At 45.5% G+C, this 18,155-nt stretch overlaps 1 protein-coding gene across 1 annotated transcript in view; it reads left to right on the top strand.

Annotated features, from left to right (window-relative positions):
- Window positions 1–18,155, top strand: part of MDGA2 (MAM domain containing glycosylphosphatidylinositol anchor 2) — a gene marked incomplete at both ends in the record, with an annotated part of 309,306 nt that overhangs the window by 132,104 nt on the left and 159,047 nt on the right. The window contains one exon of the mRNA XM_079537937.1: window positions 16,612–16,808. Coding sequence (XP_079394063.1) covers window positions 16,612–16,808 — 197 coding nt within the window. The remainder of the gene's footprint in view (window positions 1–16,611; window positions 16,809–18,155) is intronic.

Here is an 18,155-nt window from a genome sequence, read left to right as displayed (position 1 = left end):
AGAGAGATCTAGGCTGGAAAGCTGTGTGGTGGCAGACATGGGCAGAAACGGACACGGGGCAGCTGGCGGTGAGGAGCATCTCTTGCAAGTTGCTCCCTGGAGGAACATCTGGCAGAACTTGTGGTGCCCTGGCTGCAGGAGAGGGGTGCAGTGCTGGGGAGCTGTTTTCTGGTCCTTTTGCCCCAAGGTTCTGCTGCCGGCATCAGTCCTGAGCAGATCTATGATGTGGTTTCCTTAGGTGACCTTCACAGTGTGAGGTGATGCATCTGCAGGCAGGAGAAGCTCAGCAAGTCCAGTTGAACACCCAGAGCTTCATTAAGGCATTGCCCACCATATTGCATTGTGTTGAGTATTGTGCTTCTAAAGAATGTATCTCAAAAGAGTTGTGAATAGGCTGTTAGTGTTCTTCATTTCTGTCAGTGAAGTACTTGCTTTTCAAAGCAGAAACCAGAGCGGGGTCAGTGTTTGTGTTTGTATAAATGCACCAACACTGAGAGGATTCTGTGCATGTTATTGAAGCTTGGACTTGAGTTCCCATCATACAATGCTGGTTATGTTCTTGCCAGACTGGGGAGATCTACTCGTAGAATCATCACAGAATCCTAGAATGGCCTGGGTTGCAAAGGAGCACAATGCTCAGCAGATCACCAACCAGCAGCCCAGGCTGCCCAGAGCCACATCCAGCCTGGCCTTGAATGCCTGCAGGGATGGGGCATCCACAGCCTCCTTGGGCAACCTGTGCCAGTGCCTCACCACCCTCTGGCTCAAAAACTTCCTCCTCATAGCCAACTTAAACCTCCCCTGTCTCACTTTAAAACCATTCTCCTTGTCTTATCACCATCCACCCTCACAAACAGCCGTTCCCCCTCCTGTTTATCTGCTCCCTTCAAGTACTGGAAGGCCACCATGAGGTCTCCCATCAGCCTTCCCTTCTCCAAGCTAAACAAGCCCAGTTCCCTCAACCTTTCTTCATAGGTGTGAAATAAGTTACACCAGAATTGGGCCCTCTGTGTCTGAACCAGCCCAACTCCAGTGCCGGCTGCAAGGCTCTGAGTGGCACTGGCTGATTTTAAATGGAACAGATGAAGATGAAATGTGTTAAAAGGCGCCGACAGAGGGCTGATTTGCCAGCTGTTTGATTGTTTTCCTCTGGCATTATCTGCGAAGCAATTACACGTGAATAAAACAGCTTCTCGAGATGCTTTTGAGGAAATATTGACCACTAACATTTTAATTAAGGGACATTGAAGCGGAAACATTTGAATCAACGATACGGACAGTAGCAAAGCAGGCTGAGTTTCAGAAAGGGTAACACATCCAGGCTGTACCCTTGGCTGAACTGAAGTATCAGTATAAGCTAGCGTCATGCATTCATTTTATCTCCCTTTTGTCTTAAAACTAATAAAAATTTGAAGAACAGACAATTTTAAAATCAGCTTAGGCCAGCTGCTGAGCACTGCCCTCCTCTCCTCTGGTGCAGGGGCTGGTGGCTGCACTGAAGAGTTCAATGGGGAAATCCTCGACCTGGAGGATGTGGATGGTTTTACTGGCCAGGAGTTGTCCTGTGTCTGTTATCCCCCTGAATTCTGCTGCACACTGCATGCACCGGGCTGAGCCTCGGGGAGTTTGTTGGCACTGCTTTTCCTGCAACAGTAATTTGCCCCCCAAAAGAAATATGCAATTTCCACAAAGCCTTTGAGAAGTTTTCTTCCAAATGTGTTTTTCTAAACTATATTTGGATGCTGTGCTGACGGGGAAAATGAATACCCACATGCCTTCAGTCCTGCATCCAAAAGGGCTGGCTGAGGCTTAAGCCCGTGCCCCCCATCTCTCCATGGATCAGTGGATATCTGATATTTTCTGGCACGCACAGTCAAGCAGATCTGGAGGAGGAGCATCGTAGGCTGCTGTCCTTGGCGTACAACTGTGCTCAGCACCAAGTATTAGATAGCTGATGTGTTGCTTTTGGTGCTGTCTCCTGGCACGGCTTACAGGAGGTGGCATTGGCAGTGCTGGTGCTGAGAGAACCATCTCAGAAGGGCTGCCCATGGTGAGCCCTTCTCTGAGCTGCCTCTTGGACTTCAGATGGGAAGCACCAGGACCAGGGGTCTGACTCGGGTTTAGGCTCTGCAAGCCAAGGAGAGTCCAAGGGAAGTCTTGGATCAAATATTTGGGCCTTCTTAATTCAGTGAAACAGGATGCTCTTCTAAGGTATGGTAGCATGTAACTTCTTGGGTCACAGAAAAACTTTTGGAATTTACCCATGATAAACATGCATATTTGTAAATATTTGCAAGCAGTTCTCTTGGGAGTGTAACTGCAGTGATCATTGGGCAGGATACACATCTCATGTGCATGTCCTGACTTCATGTCCAAACTCCTTTTAGCATCAGATGGAAGGCTTGGGCACTTTGCAAGTGCAAGGAATGCATCCTCATGCCAGAAGGAAGCGTGGTGTGGAGCATCACACTCACCTGCCATACCCAGCTGTTGTTCCCAGCCCATGCCCACCTGCAAGCACTGCCTCAGAAAACTCTGCATCACCTCCTGAAGCATAAAGGCAGGTGCAGAGGATGCCATTTCCTTGCTTTTTTAGTAAGTCTATGCTAGCTCTTAATACCTAACAATTAGACCCCTGGGTGTAAGAAGAGGAGTAATTCACAGCACTTATGCTTGTGCGGAGTATTTAGAAGCAAAACAGCTGTTTGTGAGCAATCTGCACAGTGCTGCTACGTGGCTTGTGTCCTCCAGAGGGTTTAGTCAAGCAGTGTCACTACAGCATCACTGCTGTGACATCAGAGATGTGCCCTCCCCTGAGGCAGCTCCATGTGCTCCCTCAGGCCCTGTTGCTGTCACTGCACCGCTCCCTTACTGAAATCTTTGCTTAAAATAGGGCTTGGGAGACACTGAGAGCAGCACTGGCATGTCGACATGTCAAGGAAATCACTTCCTAAAAGGGGGGAGTGGGGTATTTTTATTCTTTTTCGGAAAGAAGGACAGGTCTGGGGCTGTCAGAATACTGCCCCTTTTGAATATGGAAATCACAAAATACATCCTGATAATTCTACAGCGGGTACCATCTGAAACTCAGGCTCCATCCCGCCATGCCTCTCCCCTGCAGTGTGTGCTGTTATCCACATTATCTACTTCCTTACTCCAGCACACCACTCATTGCAGGATGGCAAATGTGGCAGCGTTAATGACCTACTTGACGCTGCCCTTGGTGTGTTGATCACAGAAGGGCTTGGAGGCCAATCAGGAGCGTTCAACCACACCTAATTCACATCTGCTAGTGATACGGGTGATTTGGTGATGACCTGATTTCTACAAGTACAGTCATTATTTTCTGGGCTAGTCCGTCATTGAATTTAGCTTTTTAAATGAGCCATTATGCATTAGGTACGGGCAGCGCAGATGATAACAGAAGCAGAAAGTGATGATGTGTTGAGGGTTAATCAGTTCACTTCTGGAACCAAGCAGCGACCTTCCTTACTGCTTTTCTACGGGGATGGGGAAACAGGCAAAATACAGAAGGCTTCTTAAAATAACTTCCCTTCTTTGCAAGACTGCTCTAGAATATTAAAGATGTTACACTATGAGTATTGTACGGGAAACATTAGCTTTGTTTGCATGATCACTTGTTCTCTGTCTTTGCTTGAAAGATAAATAAAAAAAAAAAGGAACGTTATTTGCATTTTATCAACATTTCTGATTTTGTTAAATGGCATATATGAAAAATACTAGCCACATGCTTGTACTGTAATTGTATTTATTTCCATAACTTAATTATGGAGGAACTCAGCGCAAGCAAAGTCACCTTGAGGAAAGTCGATACTAGTCAAAAGCACTCTGTGTTCATAGAGCTGCTTTTGTAACACTGGTTATAGAGATCTTGAAAGTAAACTCTGGAGCCGTTCAGCTGGCTGTGCATGTGAATTAACCCAGTATTAAAAGGCCTCCAGTGGTAGCTCTGAGTGCTGCCTGTTGAGCAATTTCTCCCTTTTAATAGATGGAAATTACAGACCACTTGATTAATTCCATCATCAGGTGATCCGTTACTCAAAAAGCGTGAGTGCGTTTTTCTTGATTTTCAAGGCTGTCTTGCAGATGGTGCCCTAGAAAGCTGGGCACCCTAGGAAGCTGAGCCAGCTGTGGGCAGGGGGTTGAACAAGGTGACCACCAGAGCTGCCTTCAGCCTCAGCTGTTAGTGCTGCCCTGGTGCTAAGCCTGTGCTGCCATCTCATACTATAAACCAGACTAAATTGTAGATGGAAAAGAATGTGAGTTATCTTCAGAGGTTTAAAATGATGCCACGTGATGCAAAGATCTTGTTGCTGCTTTTATGCTGGATCAAAAAGCTTTCCCAGGTCTTTATCTTCACCGTTTACTCTGATCTCTTCGATTTCCTTGAATGGGAGGAAAACGAAATGGCAGAGAAGAACAATGAAATCCAACCCCAGCTCTCAACCTGTGAATTGTCAAAAAAAAAAAAAAAGTTAATCACAGGAGATCAAAGAGGTTATATATAACCTCCTATCTCACATGTCTTGCATACAGTAACATCAGCTGATCATCTATTGAGCAACTGATGGACTGGATTCCCTCATTTTTTGCACAGCATCAAAGGGAATCCGTCTTGCAACCTGAAGCGTTGGTGAAATCCTGATGTAAACTATTCAGAGAGAGAAGGTCTGTCTTTGGGTCAGTCACGGAGGTGATAGGAACTGGCACTGCATCTTTCCATCTTCCCCACCATGTAACTGTGCAATGTGTCTGTTGTCTGCACTGGCTCTTCGTCTTGTACGTGGAATAGGTGGAAAAAAGAAGTGAAATGCATGTGTCCCTCCCATCCTGGACCCGCAGATACTGGGCATTCAGATGAAAATTTGTCATTGATTGGAGAGTAAATAGAAGGAGGTCGATGAACTCTGCTCTTGAACCTCTTCTGTTTACCATACTTCCCTGTCGGGCCCTCTGAGAGCCACCACGTGAAGCAGAGGCTCCTTCCTGTAAGCCTGGCTAATACACAAGCAAGGCAGAGAAGAGCTGAGGTTGCTGCAGCCGGCGTCGTATCCCTGCTAGGGAGATGGCACAGAGAAAGATAAATGAGGGCAGCACGTTTGTCAAGGTAACAAGAGGCTGGTTGTGCAGATCTCGACATTAAAGTGAGCTCTTGCCATGTGAAAAATGTTGGTGAGTGTGTTCAAAGGCAGGAGTCAGATTCTGTTCTTCAGACTCATCAATTCAACTCTATGGTTGTGTTGATTTGCCTGTTTCTGGCTCGGCCTGGCACTCAGGAGCTCCTGGCCTGTGCATGGGCTGACCACGCTGTCCCAGGCATTGCTACAGATAGGGAGATTTATTCAGAAGCATTCAGCAACACAGCTGTCTTCACAGAACCGTGGAATCACAGCACGGTTGAGTTGCATGGAACCTTGCAGCCCCTCAGCCCCACCTGTGATGTGGGCTGAGTGCCCCCCAGCTCAGACTGCCCAGGGCCCATCCATGGCCTCGGGCACCTTACAGGTCTCTTGATGCTTCCAGCTGCTTTGCTGGGTGTTGATAAAGCTGTTTCTGCTGACAGGTTCCCCCACTTTCAGATGCACAGCTGCAGCTATCCTGGTGGTTTGGAAAGCTGTTAGGGGGCAGAGGTTGCTAAACTGAGAGTGGAGTGGGCAAGCTGTGCCTTGGGGCAGCTGTTGGGAAAGGAGGAAAGTGAGTGTTAATTACGGGGCTGGTAGAGCACTGATAGTTCTGCATATAGAGTCTGATGTCAGATGGTGTTGTTAGCAATGATAATATCTGAAAGGAGAGCATTAAAAACAGATCTCTTTTTTCTTCTACTTTGGTGGAGTCATTTGTCAACTGCAAGACCATTCCCTTTGGTTTCTCAAGGCTCGCAGGGAAAAACTCATTTTCCAAAGGATCTTTGATTAATATTGATTAACTCTGTGTTAACAGCCCAGTATAGACGGAGCTGCTCATGTCTTAGTGTGGACTTATCCCATTTTCCCCCTTTCATTGAGCTGTAAATGTGTTTTGAAAGGATTATCGTTTTTGGGAAACTGTTCAGTAAACAGTTCTCGTTGTTGTGAACTAAGAAAGAATGGTTAAACTTAAAATTTATCAACTTATGACCAGTCTAGCAGTCAGATATGTCAGAATAAGGGCCTGATGGGAATCTAAGTTTTTCCTCAGTTTAATTCTCCATGTTCTGATCTGCTTTGCTTTAAACTTGTCTGTTATTTCTATTGGGCATTAACTGTTTCATGGCAGTTTCGTAGTGAGGAACCACCTGATATTTTATTCTCCCTGTGAACCTGTAGAATAATAGGATAAAGGGCCAGAAGGTATGCAGACAGCAATTGAGGAGCTCTAAAGTGAGCTTCTCTTGGACCAGGATGAGTTGAGAATGGTATCCCTGAAAAGCCCTTCCAAAAGCTCGTGGATAATTGGTCGTGTTTGGATTGATTTAGCTCAGCTGCTCCAATTGATGCACATTGCACCACTGCAACCTTCCAACTTGTTTCCCTTCTCTCACGCTCCAGGGAAATGAACCTCAGTGTAAGGGAGGGACCCTTCCATCACACATGAAATGTTTTCATTTGTAGTCATTCTGCTTCTCATCATGGGACTTGGCAGTAAATACGAGTCTCTTTTTGCATCTGGGGTTTGCGGTCTTAAAACATCACCTGAGCACGGCATGCTTGTTATCCAGAATTGCGAGCTGTTCCTTTTGTGTCTGCTTGTTCCTTCCAATGTGAAGGGTATCAGAAGGCAAAGACCAGGAAGCAGTAAGAACAGACATTCAAAATGATCCATTCATTTTATTAAAATTGCAGCAATCTCAGTGAAATCAAGTCTAGCATGAAGGAAATGCAGGACGGAGCCTTTGGCTCCACAAAGAGTCTCAAACTCTCATATTAATGTTTTCTATTAGTCTGATTATATCTCAGCGTGTCCCTGATACCTTTTTTTGCTCTGCAGAAAATAGCAAATTTATCATGGGCTGTTTATTTATGTTTCTGTAAGCACGGGGCCAGTGCATGTTTGCTACAGAAATTCAGATAAACCTCACCAAATAAAAAGGTTATGGTGGCTCAGTGGCAGGTCAAAAGCTTTATGTGGGCCTTTAGCAGAGACCCGAGCACTAGCATGGATGTGCAGCCACCTCGAAGGGGAAGCAACACGCTACAGTCACAAAACATCAAACCGTCGGGGTTTGGGGTGGCCAGCAGGGACAGGAGGTGATTGTCCCCCTCTGCTCTGCTCTTGTGAGGCCCCAGCTGTAGTGCTGTGTGCAGGTCTGGAGCCCCCAGTACAGGAAAGGCAGGGAGCTGTTGGAGAGGGTCCAGAGGAGCCACAGAGATGAGCAGGGGGCTGCAGCACCTCCACTACAAAGACAGGCTGAGGGAGCTGGGCTTGTTCAGCATAGAGAAAGGAAGGCTGCGGGGTGACCTCAGTGCAGCCTGCAGTACCTAAAGGGAGCCTGCAGACAGGAGGGGAGTCAGCTCTTGGAAAGGGGAGATGACAGCAGGACAAGGGGAAATGGTTTGGAGTTGAGGGAGGGCAGATGGAGGTTGGATGTCAGGGGGAAGTTGTGTGCTGTGAGAGTGGTGAGGTGCTGGAACAGCTGCCCAGAGAGGCTGTGATGCCCCGTCCATCCCTGGAGGTGTTCAAGGCCAGGTTGGATGGGGCCCTGGGCAGCCTGGGCTGCTGTGAAATGGGGAGGTTGGTGGCCCTGCATGGCACAGGGGGGTTGGAGCTTCGTGATCCTTGAGGTCTCTTCCAACCCGGGCCATTCTGTGATTCTGTGATTCATTGGGAATGCCCAGTGTTGGAGCCTAGAAGTATCTGGGGGCTCTTGGGCCCTGCTTTTAATAATGGAGTTTCTCAGGAAGCATTAATGACTGATGCTTACAAGGGGTGTGGAAGGCAGTGGAGCTGGTTTGGGATAAAAGCGTTGTTTATGGCATTAGTAAATGTGAGCTGGAGGTGGAAATGGGGCTTGGGAGACACTGCACTGACTGAAGGATGCAAATCTCACACCATGGAGAGCCCCTCAACCAGGGATGGTGCTGGGTGACTGTTTTTCAGTGAGGTTCAATGCATGCATGCGTGCATACGGTTGTGCCGGTTACTGGCGAGTGTTGTCATGGGAATAATAAATTTTCCTTCTGTTGCAGTAGCACAGCTATTCAGTTAGGGCACGCGTTAACACAGAGCACTGACAGCTCTCATTAAGGAAGGGATAATTGATAGGAGGCAAATGGAAAAGAGTGAATCCTGGGAGCGGTGCAGGGTAGGTGGGAGCAGGAGTGGCTGCACTGCAATGCCTGTGTGCCTGCAGACCTCTTACAGTAAACACACCATTAAGGCTACTAATGCACACTGACAGCCTTGCTCGTGAAAATTAAGAAGTGGAGATTAAATAATAATGCGTGCAGGAATGGAAATGCAAAATTTATATTAGGATCAGCCGAGGAAGATTTATATTTTCATGTTGAGCTCATTTTGGTGATGTTTAATTAGCCCTGAATGGCTGCTGAAGAAATACCTTGCAGAATTTGTCCAATATAATAATCCTGGCATCGGTATTTTTGAATCACAGGAAAAAAAGTCTTACAGTTAATTAGAGTATTAATTCCCTAGCATTACCTGGGCTGCGTATGCAGATTTTGTTTTATTTTCATCCTTGGAAAGATGTAGTGAGCGCTGTAAGGTTATTTGAATGCCTTTTACGCTATTCCTTTTCTAAATTAAAACTGTCTCTAACACATGGTAATAGCTGTAGTTAGATCAGTCTGAGATAAGTACGTGTCAGATGAGGTTTGAGATAATTGATGCTGTAAATATCCCCAGAGTGGAAAGATAGACCACGTTAATGGCTTGAACATTCAGTCTGTTTGCAGGAATCTGATCGGAGACTTAATAGAAATAGGCCGAGATTTTACAAAGCGCTGAGTTGATGGCTTACAACGTCTTTCACATTTACTGTTGCTATCTGGAAGCACTCCCCCTCTGCCAGCTCCGTGTCTGGAAACTTCCCTAATGTGTGGGCATCTTTGTAAGCTCCTCTGGAAGGTGAGGTTTTGGTGCTGCTCTAGAGAAGCCCTGTATGGTTTGCTGCATTACGGGCTCCTTTGCTTTGTTTTCTTTATCTAAGCGGCAAAAGCTGTGCAGGAAGGCTCACAAGGGGGAGTCAGCTTGTGCAGGGTGAGTTGCAGAAGGAAAGTAGGCAGTAGGGAAATGGTTTGAAGTTGAGGGAGGGCAGATGGAGGTTGGATGTCAGGGGGAAGTTGTGTGCTGTGAGAGTGGTGAGGTGCTGGAACAGCTGCCCAGAGAGGCTGTGATGCCCCGTCCATCCCTGGAGGTGTTGAAGGCCAGGTTGGATGGGGCCCTGGGCAGCCTGGGCTGCTGTGAAATGGGGAGGTTGGTGGCCCTGCATGGCACAGGGGGGTTGGAGCTTCGTGATCCTTGAGGTCCCTTCCAACCTGAGCCATTCTATGATTCTGTGATTCTGTGTGCAGGGGGGATGTTTCTCAGCTGGCTCAAGCCTTGCTCTTGTGCTGGCTTCTCCCCACGCAAATGCAATGGTATCATAAAACATGGCAGAGGTTCAGTGTCTCTGGGATCTCAATCCCCCCTTGAAAATTTGCTGAGAGACTTAAGAAAGCTCAGAAGGTATTGAGGAATGGGGGTGTGGCAGATGGGCAGTCAAGTGCAATTAACTAAGGAAACAAATCTTAGCCCCTCTTTGGGATTCAGCTGCATTTCCTTGCTGTAAAAATTTGTTGGTATTAATGTTTGATGATGATGCAGAATTAACTGCATCATCAGGATGGAGAGAAGCAAGATGTGGACTAGCAGATCTCCCAAGTCTCTTGCAAGGTGAGTGGGATTTAAGCATGCACTCCCATTACAAACTGGCCTTCAAGTCAGTAGAAAGACTCTGCTTGCCTGGGATGGGGTGCAAGATGGGGGATTCCTTTCCCTCTTCTCCTCTGCTATACATTTGCTGATAATACCTTCCTGCATCTTCTTTTTTCTTCATTCACTCCCCACTATATTTACGCCAGTCTCGTTTTCTTTTTGCTTTCTCTTCTAAAGCATGTGCTTTGTATGCACTTGTATGCATTGGATGGATAAGAAATAGTGTCGTCTTTAAGAGTAGAGGTTGCAAGAATGTATGCAGAGCACTGGTAAGATTCTGTACTGACATTTTGGATGATAAAGAGTTTCGTGGTAGAAAATGAAGAGAAATATACAGCAGGGAAAAGAATAGAGTGCTATTATATAGGACTTTATATATTATATATAAAGCGTATTATATAATTGTAGCTCTGCTATATAGCTATGAGCCATCAGATATTTATATTTGTTGGCATAGCAAAATGTTTGCATGCTCTTGGACTTGGACTTCTTGTCTCTTGGACTGAAGCGTCCATCTCCCATACGTGTGCAGCTGCACCTCAGTTCAGAAAAGGAAGATAAATCTCTGGCAAGTGAAAACCCTGCAGCAGAATTGTACCTTAGGGCTGCTTTCATAACTGCCCTCCTGTTCTCTGCCTGTCCTTGCAGAGTGGCTTTCACTCTTCTTTCTCACACGCCTTGTATGTGGATATAGCCATCAGCATCCTTGGGCTTCCTTCTGTTTACAGCTATTGCTGCTTGCTGTATATCTTACCAGGAGCCAAAAGAGCTCTTTTGTCCCCGCTGTTTTCCCACCAAGAGATGCTTGCATCCTATAATGAAATTACAGTTCACTCTTGATTCTGATAAATGCATTTGTCTCTTTGTATCTTTTCCTGCAAGTAAAGTCATAAGTACTTTCTCCAGTACATAGGTACTTTTCCATTGCTTTGCTGTTTGCCCTTTTATTTCTGAATGTTTCCATAGCAGTGGCTGACACCCCATTAGGATCCTGTACTCAGGTCACCAGTTCTATGTACAGAAGAAAATTGTGTTACTCCATCTTACTGCCAGCAGTGAGCCCAGCCGTGTCTCAGCACAGTGCTGAGCGCGTGCCTTTAGCAGGTAGGATTCCTCTCTCAGACCACGCAGGGGGCGTTTTTAGCACTGTTAGCCTCCAGGATGGCTCCATGATGTGATGCCCCATCCCTGCAGGCATTCAAGGCCAGGCTGGATGTTGCTCTGGGCAGCCTGGGCTGCTGGTTGGCAACCCTGCACATAGCAGGGGGTTGGAACTGGATGAGCGTTGTGCTCCTTTACAGGCCATCCTGTGACTCCATGATTTGCAAAATCCACCAGTCTTTGCTTTGTGTCCACACATGCACATCGAAGTTCAGTACTGTAAGGGTTGCCATTTTCTGCTGTTTGTGCTATGAATGCAAACCCCTCAGTGCTGATGTATCTGCTGTCTCAGGGATCCAGTGCTAATTTACTCTCATGCATAATGAACGTGGACTGCATTTGTTGTCCTTGGATAAACAAAACTGCTGCTACCTTCCTTCAGGGCTGTACAGCAGTGACATTAGCACACACTGCTGGGAGCACTTCATCCAGCGGGTGCAGCTTGCACACGTTTCATCAAGGTACACTTATCATCTCATCAGGAGACTAAAACATTTTCTCTATAAGACTACATCACATATTTTTCTTTTCTCTGACTCTTTGCTGATAGATTCCAGCCCTCAGCAGAGCAAAGCAAGCAGAAGGGTCTGTACAGGGACTGATGTCTGTTTGTGGATGTTAGCACTCCTCCAGCCTTCTAGCACATGTCTGATCCTTGCAAAATGCTATTGGAGGTCTCTATAAGCTCATCAGGGATCTGCCAAGGTCACAGTGCTGGTCTTGTTGGAGCTCACAAGGAGGCCTGGCCGCCTTAGGGGCTCTGCCCTTGTAAATGATGTGTACTTTCTGGGGTTCTGTCTGTGCTGCACATGTAGGGCAGCACTGCATATGCATTACAAATCTCTTGCAAGGCACTGCGGAAGGAAAAAAAAAGAGTTATCTCGTATGGAGCTGCAAGAATCTTGGCTCCCCTGTTCCTGGCCTCCAGCCAGCTTGTTTGGAGCACTGCTACGTGCTAATGGATGGCAGACAGGATAGTTTGTTATCCTTCCTGCAGGTATGCAGGAATACACATTTGTTGGATTTTTATCCATTTTCTGAATCAAGTGCAACTGCTTTCTATCATACCGTACCACGAACACCTAAAACCTGCCTACGTATTGATAGCTTAGGTTAGGCCAAGAAGGCTAAAGTGAGGAAAACTGTGGGAAGAACCTTGTGTTTTGCAATGTAAGAATGAAGTTAGGCAGGCTGAATGCATGCATCACTGCTGCCTCCTCTGTGGGTGTCTTGATGAGGCAGTTTCAATCCGTCTACCAGATGCGTGGTTTATTTATTATTATCCTGACTTCCAAACATCGCTTGCTTTGAGCATCTGAAGACAAAGGCAGCTAATTAACAAATGAAATCAGCAAGCTGTGCAGTCCCAGCAGCTGGAAAAACACGATATAGCAAATGCAGACCGTGGTCCCACTTTCACAGTGCCCACATGAAACTCCCTGGAGCTCAGCTGAGGGCTGCAGCACGCCGTCCGTGTTCCCTGCCCACAGCCAGTGGGCTCTCCAGTGCTTTGCCATTCAGCATACAGAGGATATTCATGCTATTTGCCATTCTTCTGTACACCTCCTACACCGACATCCCCAACCACAGCGCTGCAATTCCCGACCTGTTTAGATCAGACCCATTTGGAACTGTTCATGCTGGGATTGCTTGAGAACGCCGGGATGGACGAAGGGAATTTTTCCAATGCGGTGTTGAACATGCCTGTGCCATCTGGGCTTCACAAAGTGTTTGGTTCAATTCAAAGATTAAAGACTGAAAAATTGAACCTAATGATGGCATAAACCTCTGTGGAAAACATACTTCTGTAATTATTTTCGTTTTAATTACAGACTTCAACTACATAGCAACACTCACGACTTCATTTTAATATGGAGACTGATTATTCTGTTAGTTCTTCATAATTTGATCAACCTGGAAATGAAACTTTTAGAATTTCTTTTTTTTTTTTTCCTCATCAGGCACGTCAGAAATGCATCTTGTTGAGATGGTTAATGGTGTGCAATAGCTGAAGTCAGTGGCTTCCTCCCAGGGCTGAGAGGCTGGGAGCCTTGGCCGTTCACATGCTGCTGTGGAAGAACAGTCACCCACAGATACTTATATGCACCAAGCTTTAAATGTCCTTTTTTTTTTTTTTTTTTTTTTTGTCTTTTCTTTTTGGTCTATTTTAAAATTTAAATATTAGTGACGATTCAATTAAACATCAAAACTGGAGTTCAGGAGATGTCTGATAAGTGGGCATCAGTGCCATACTGATCAGGTGGCTTTAAAATAGCCCAGAGGTTATCAATTTGGCACTGGCCTGCCTCCACTGTGATAGCTCTGCAGAATACCTTGGCAGTATTATAAGAAATGTATTTTGTATTATGTCTGCAGCTCTCACACTGTCTGAGCAAAATGCAGTCTTATATAACAAGGCAGCAAAAATGAAACATTTGTCTAACCCTGCACCGCAGCAGGGCAGGCAGTTGTTTGGTGAAATCTGACAACAATTGCAAGCATTATTTTGTCTCCTATTAGTGCTTCTTCTTTTGCTGTGATGCAGGTGTTGAGATCTTCCCAACTGCTGATGGAAAAATCAGCAGTGCCAATTTTGTATTCATTAACCATTACGAAATGCTTTGGCAGAAGCTTTGCTGCGTTTCTGTTCCCAACTTAGATTTCTCTGAGGTTTCTTTAACTCTTATCAGAATCCATCCCACATCAGGGCTATGTGGACAGAGGGCACGTGCTTCTCTCTGTTGCAGAGGAGAGCTAGTTGTTGCTGGGGTTAGAGCACACCCAGCACAGACCCACTGCTAGAGGGCAGGCAGCACGAGCAAAGGATGGCATCACTCTTAGTATCACAGAGTAAAGCTAATCCAACCCCGTGTTCTAATCACAGCACGTCAAGCTTTGAACACCAACAAGGACAGGTATCTCACAGTCTCTCTAGGACCCTGGCCAGGCACTAGTCTGATCTCATGAGGAATTTCTCACCTTCAGCCAGGAATGATTTCTCTGGGTGCTGCATATACCTGCTGGTTCATGATTTTTTTCCTCTGTAATGCTAGGAAGAGTTGACCTTTATCTTCTCTACAGAAGACTGTAGTCAGTCAGAGAAAGATGTTGGGTCACCCTTCCACACTTTCTCCCCCAGGCTGGCCAAATAAGCCCCTCCAGTCCCCACCTGTATGTATGTCCCCTGCTTCAGCCCTCTGTGTCTTGGTGCCTTCTGTGCTCACTCCAGCACATCCATGCCTTCCTCTTGGAGGAATGGAGACAGATCAGCGCTGGCATGGAGCTCAGGATGTCTCAGAGGTGTGGATGGAGGGGAGATCCTGTATGTGCCCTGTATGTGCTGCACTCCTGCTGCTGCAGGCTGGGATGTGACCAGCCTTCATAGATGTAGGGTTGAGCATTCAGGTCAACCAAGACTTCCACCAAGACTTCCAGGCCTCTCATGCAAGCAGTTCCATGTCCAGCCAGCCTCATCCTGCCACGGCTTGGACATTACATCCATAGGCTTCACATTTATTGTTGATCTTTAAGGTCCCTTCCAACCTCAGCACTTCTGTGATTCATCTTTAGCCCCGTGTTCAGGCTTTAAGCCATGCAGTGTGTGTAGGCCTGAGCAACTTCCTCAGAATGGCTTTTTAGTCTGGATCATGTCCCAGGGCTTGGATCTCTGCAGGTGTATGGGATACAAACTGAAGCAGTCTAATTTTCTTCCTTTTATTTCCTATTGCGTGAGTAGAAGATGGCGTTTCCGCAATCCCATCCCTTTTCAAGTGCTGCTGTGATTTAAAATAACCTTTAAAACAAAAATGAGATCTCATTAGAAAATGCCATCCTAATCTGGAACAACAGATTCACAATTTGTTTCTGTGATATTCACAAAAATGTTTTGTAGAGTAGGGAGAAGATAACATTTACTTAAAATTCATACACCATTGCAAAGTATTATTGCTTGAATTATTCCAAATTTTGGAACATGTTTTGTTTATAATTGATCGAGACATTCAAGCTTTTTTCTTGTTGCACAAATGCAAGTATAAGGTTCTACAGAATAAGTGCAGTCTGTTTTTCAGTATGGTCATCTATCAGATTGTTAATGACGGGCTTCACTTATTAATCTTTTGTTTCTCTAAATTTCTACACTAACAAAAATGGAAATGTTTTAAGAACTGCTATGCTGAAGTCCATCCATCTTGCAGAGTCCTGTGCGGTGGCATCCAGCTGGCACCTGGGGGAGCAAAATGCAAGTGATGCTTCCACCAAAGCACCCAGTGCTGAAGGCTGGACGTGGCTCTGGGCAGCCTGATCTGCTGGTTGGCGACCCTGCACACAGCAGGGGGGTTGAAACTGGATGAGCATTGAGGTCCTTTTCAAACCCAGGCCATATGATTCTGTGAAGGGGAACAGAGGTGTGGGTGCCTTTGGACACAGCGCCATTCCCTTTGGCACTGCTGGCTGGGATGAGGTTTGAGCTCAGGGTTCTGTGTGTTGCTGATTCATGGCCTGGGGTGTGACGCATTCTATTTGGATAGGCACTGATGTGTAGTAAGCCTTTGCGATGGTATGGTTGTGTTTCTGGGTAAATAATTAAGCACTATCTGACATGTTATTTATATTTTATTTTAAAGAGAAAAAAAAAAGTGCTGCTAACAACATTCTGCAGTTATTCCAGGCAAAGCTGAGATGCACATGGAAACGTGCCATATTTGTGTGCAAAAAGGATCAGTGTGGGTCTAATGGGGCCAGTTGCTCCCACATCCTGTGGTGTATGTGCTGTAATCACTGGGCAGCAACCCACGTTGGCTGCCAGCTTGTTGGGCAGCAAAGTTCTTCCCTAAAGCTCAATGCAGAACTGCTGACCACGTTGCTTGGAGGTTGAATGCTTTTATCTAGGAATGAGCAGCAGCAGCCGTTGCTGTCCTTGCTGGTAATGAACTATAGCAAACCCCCACAGACAGGGGTCTACTTGTTCCTGGTGGAATAAAGCCCACATGTAATTCATTAGGTGTATTTACATTCCAATGGCTATCTCTATTTCTTCTGAATTTAAAATGAACAAACTCTGTTCTGGGGAATTAATTTTCTCTGCCATGATGTGGTGGGAGTAATTATATGATATCTGTATTTTAATCAAGAGAAGTGTGTTGTAAAGCCTGAATGAATTTACCTGCTTGAAGTTTAATGCGTACGACCAAAATAAGGAAATATGCATTAAACTGCTGTATTAAATTGCTGCTTTAAAGGAAAATGGATGCATGAGCATGATCAGCATTCTACTGGATCCTGCCATTAGGATGCAAATGAATCTGACTATTTATTACCAAAGCTTGATAAACTATTTTGTCGAAGAAATGCTTAAATTGAAATCATATGTATGAAATAAGCACTGAAGATGAAAACCAAGTGAAACCTAAATATTAGTGGAAACGTATCAGAAATGATGGATGCTACCATTGTATCGTGTCTATTTTGCAGGCTGCAGCAATGACCTGACCTCGGTTCTCTGTTCTGCCTTTCCAGATCTGGATGACCCGATAGTGACAGTCCACCAGAGCATCGGTGAAGCAAAAGAGCAGTTTTACTATGAGAGGACTGTGTTCCTCAGGTGCGTGGCCAACTCCAACCCGCCCGTCCGCTACAGCTGGAGACGTGGCCAGGAGGTGCTGCTGCAGGGCTCTGATAAGGGAGTTGAGATCTACGAGCCCTTCTTCACTCAGGTAGGAGCCGTGGGGCTGTGCTCTGTCCCTCCTTGCACAGAGGCTTTGAGGCTGGACGTGCGGCAGTTCTGTCCGCGCATCCCTGCTGGTGGGCGCAGCCTGGCACCTTCAGCCTGAGTTGATTCACAGCTTGCTCATGGGAAAGATAATTTTTAATTGTTGATAAGGAAATGAGGAGGCAGGAGGCTGCAGGAAGACGCACAGGGAGTGAGATCTGCAGGAGTCCCTAAGTCATTTTGCTTGGGCTTGCAACTTGACTGCTATTTCCTATTCATACATTCTGTTCTGAAGGTGCAGCCTCTAAAGCATTTCAGTAGGCTAAACTCTGTGGTACCACCCAGCTTTTGGATTCTTAAATTATTTTATTATTATTATTCTACCTTTCTCTGCTTTGAATACAAGTTATTTTGTTCCAGACTTGCACTCTTGAAGGATGATGTGGCAAAAATGGCAGGCAGTGCTTTTTGTACATCTTCCTACCATTGCTTAGGGCCACGAAAGCAGACAGGGCCAACAAAAGGGTCTGTCAAGTTAGATCAGCTTAATTTATTGTTAGCACACTTACACAGTCTCAAAATAAAAAGGTGGCACATCCCAGTGTCTGGGGAGAATTGTGTGCAGTGGTGCTTGCAAAAAAAAAAAGCAACGCCAAAAAACAATGCTATTTTGTAAAGTCTCAAGCAACAACGAGTAAAGACAAGTGAAAACTGCCCATTAATTTGGTCTTCAGAACAGAAAGCATGTTGCAAATTTCATAAATAATTTTCAGCTAATGATTTGAAAGCACCTTCATTTTTTCTTCCTATTATGCTTGACAGCTTTATATTGCTGCCATGGCTTGGTATTCTACTGAGAAATGCGTAGCCTGGAACCTTGCAGAGATGAGAATTAGATTACGCAGTCAAGTTATTGGTCTCCTAAAAGTGATGAAATTATTTTTAATTTAATGCGTGCAGGTTCAGTTTAGCAAATGTTTCTTGTTTCTTTGGACTCAAGTGTGTAAATGAGTGTATTTTTACGATTTAATTAGAAAGTGAGAGTGTCTTTTGAGGGGATCCTTTTTGCCTTATATCTCAGTATGGAAATGCCAGCGAATACCTTTCCTATCATCATGCAAGAAAGGATCAAATAAAATGTGTCACATGAAATTAGATTCGAAAAAGATCGCCAGGTTAGTGGAGGCATTCACTCTAGAACTTCTGTCTGGGATGAAGTAATGAATAAATCACATGGTTGTGTTGATAGTCCAAAGCTTATCCACAATGTTTTTATACTAAAAAACAGGAGGTCTAGTTGAATTAGTGTACCTCATCTGTATGCCTACAAGATTTGGTATATGTTTATAAA

This window comes from Tetrao urogallus, assembly GCF_951394365.1.
Source record: "Tetrao urogallus genome assembly, chromosome: 6".
NCBI classification, from domain to species: Eukaryota; Metazoa; Chordata; class Aves; order Galliformes; family Phasianidae; genus Tetrao; species Tetrao urogallus.
Note: the sequence above shows the minus strand (reverse complement) of the source record. Positions and strands in the feature narration are given on the sequence as shown.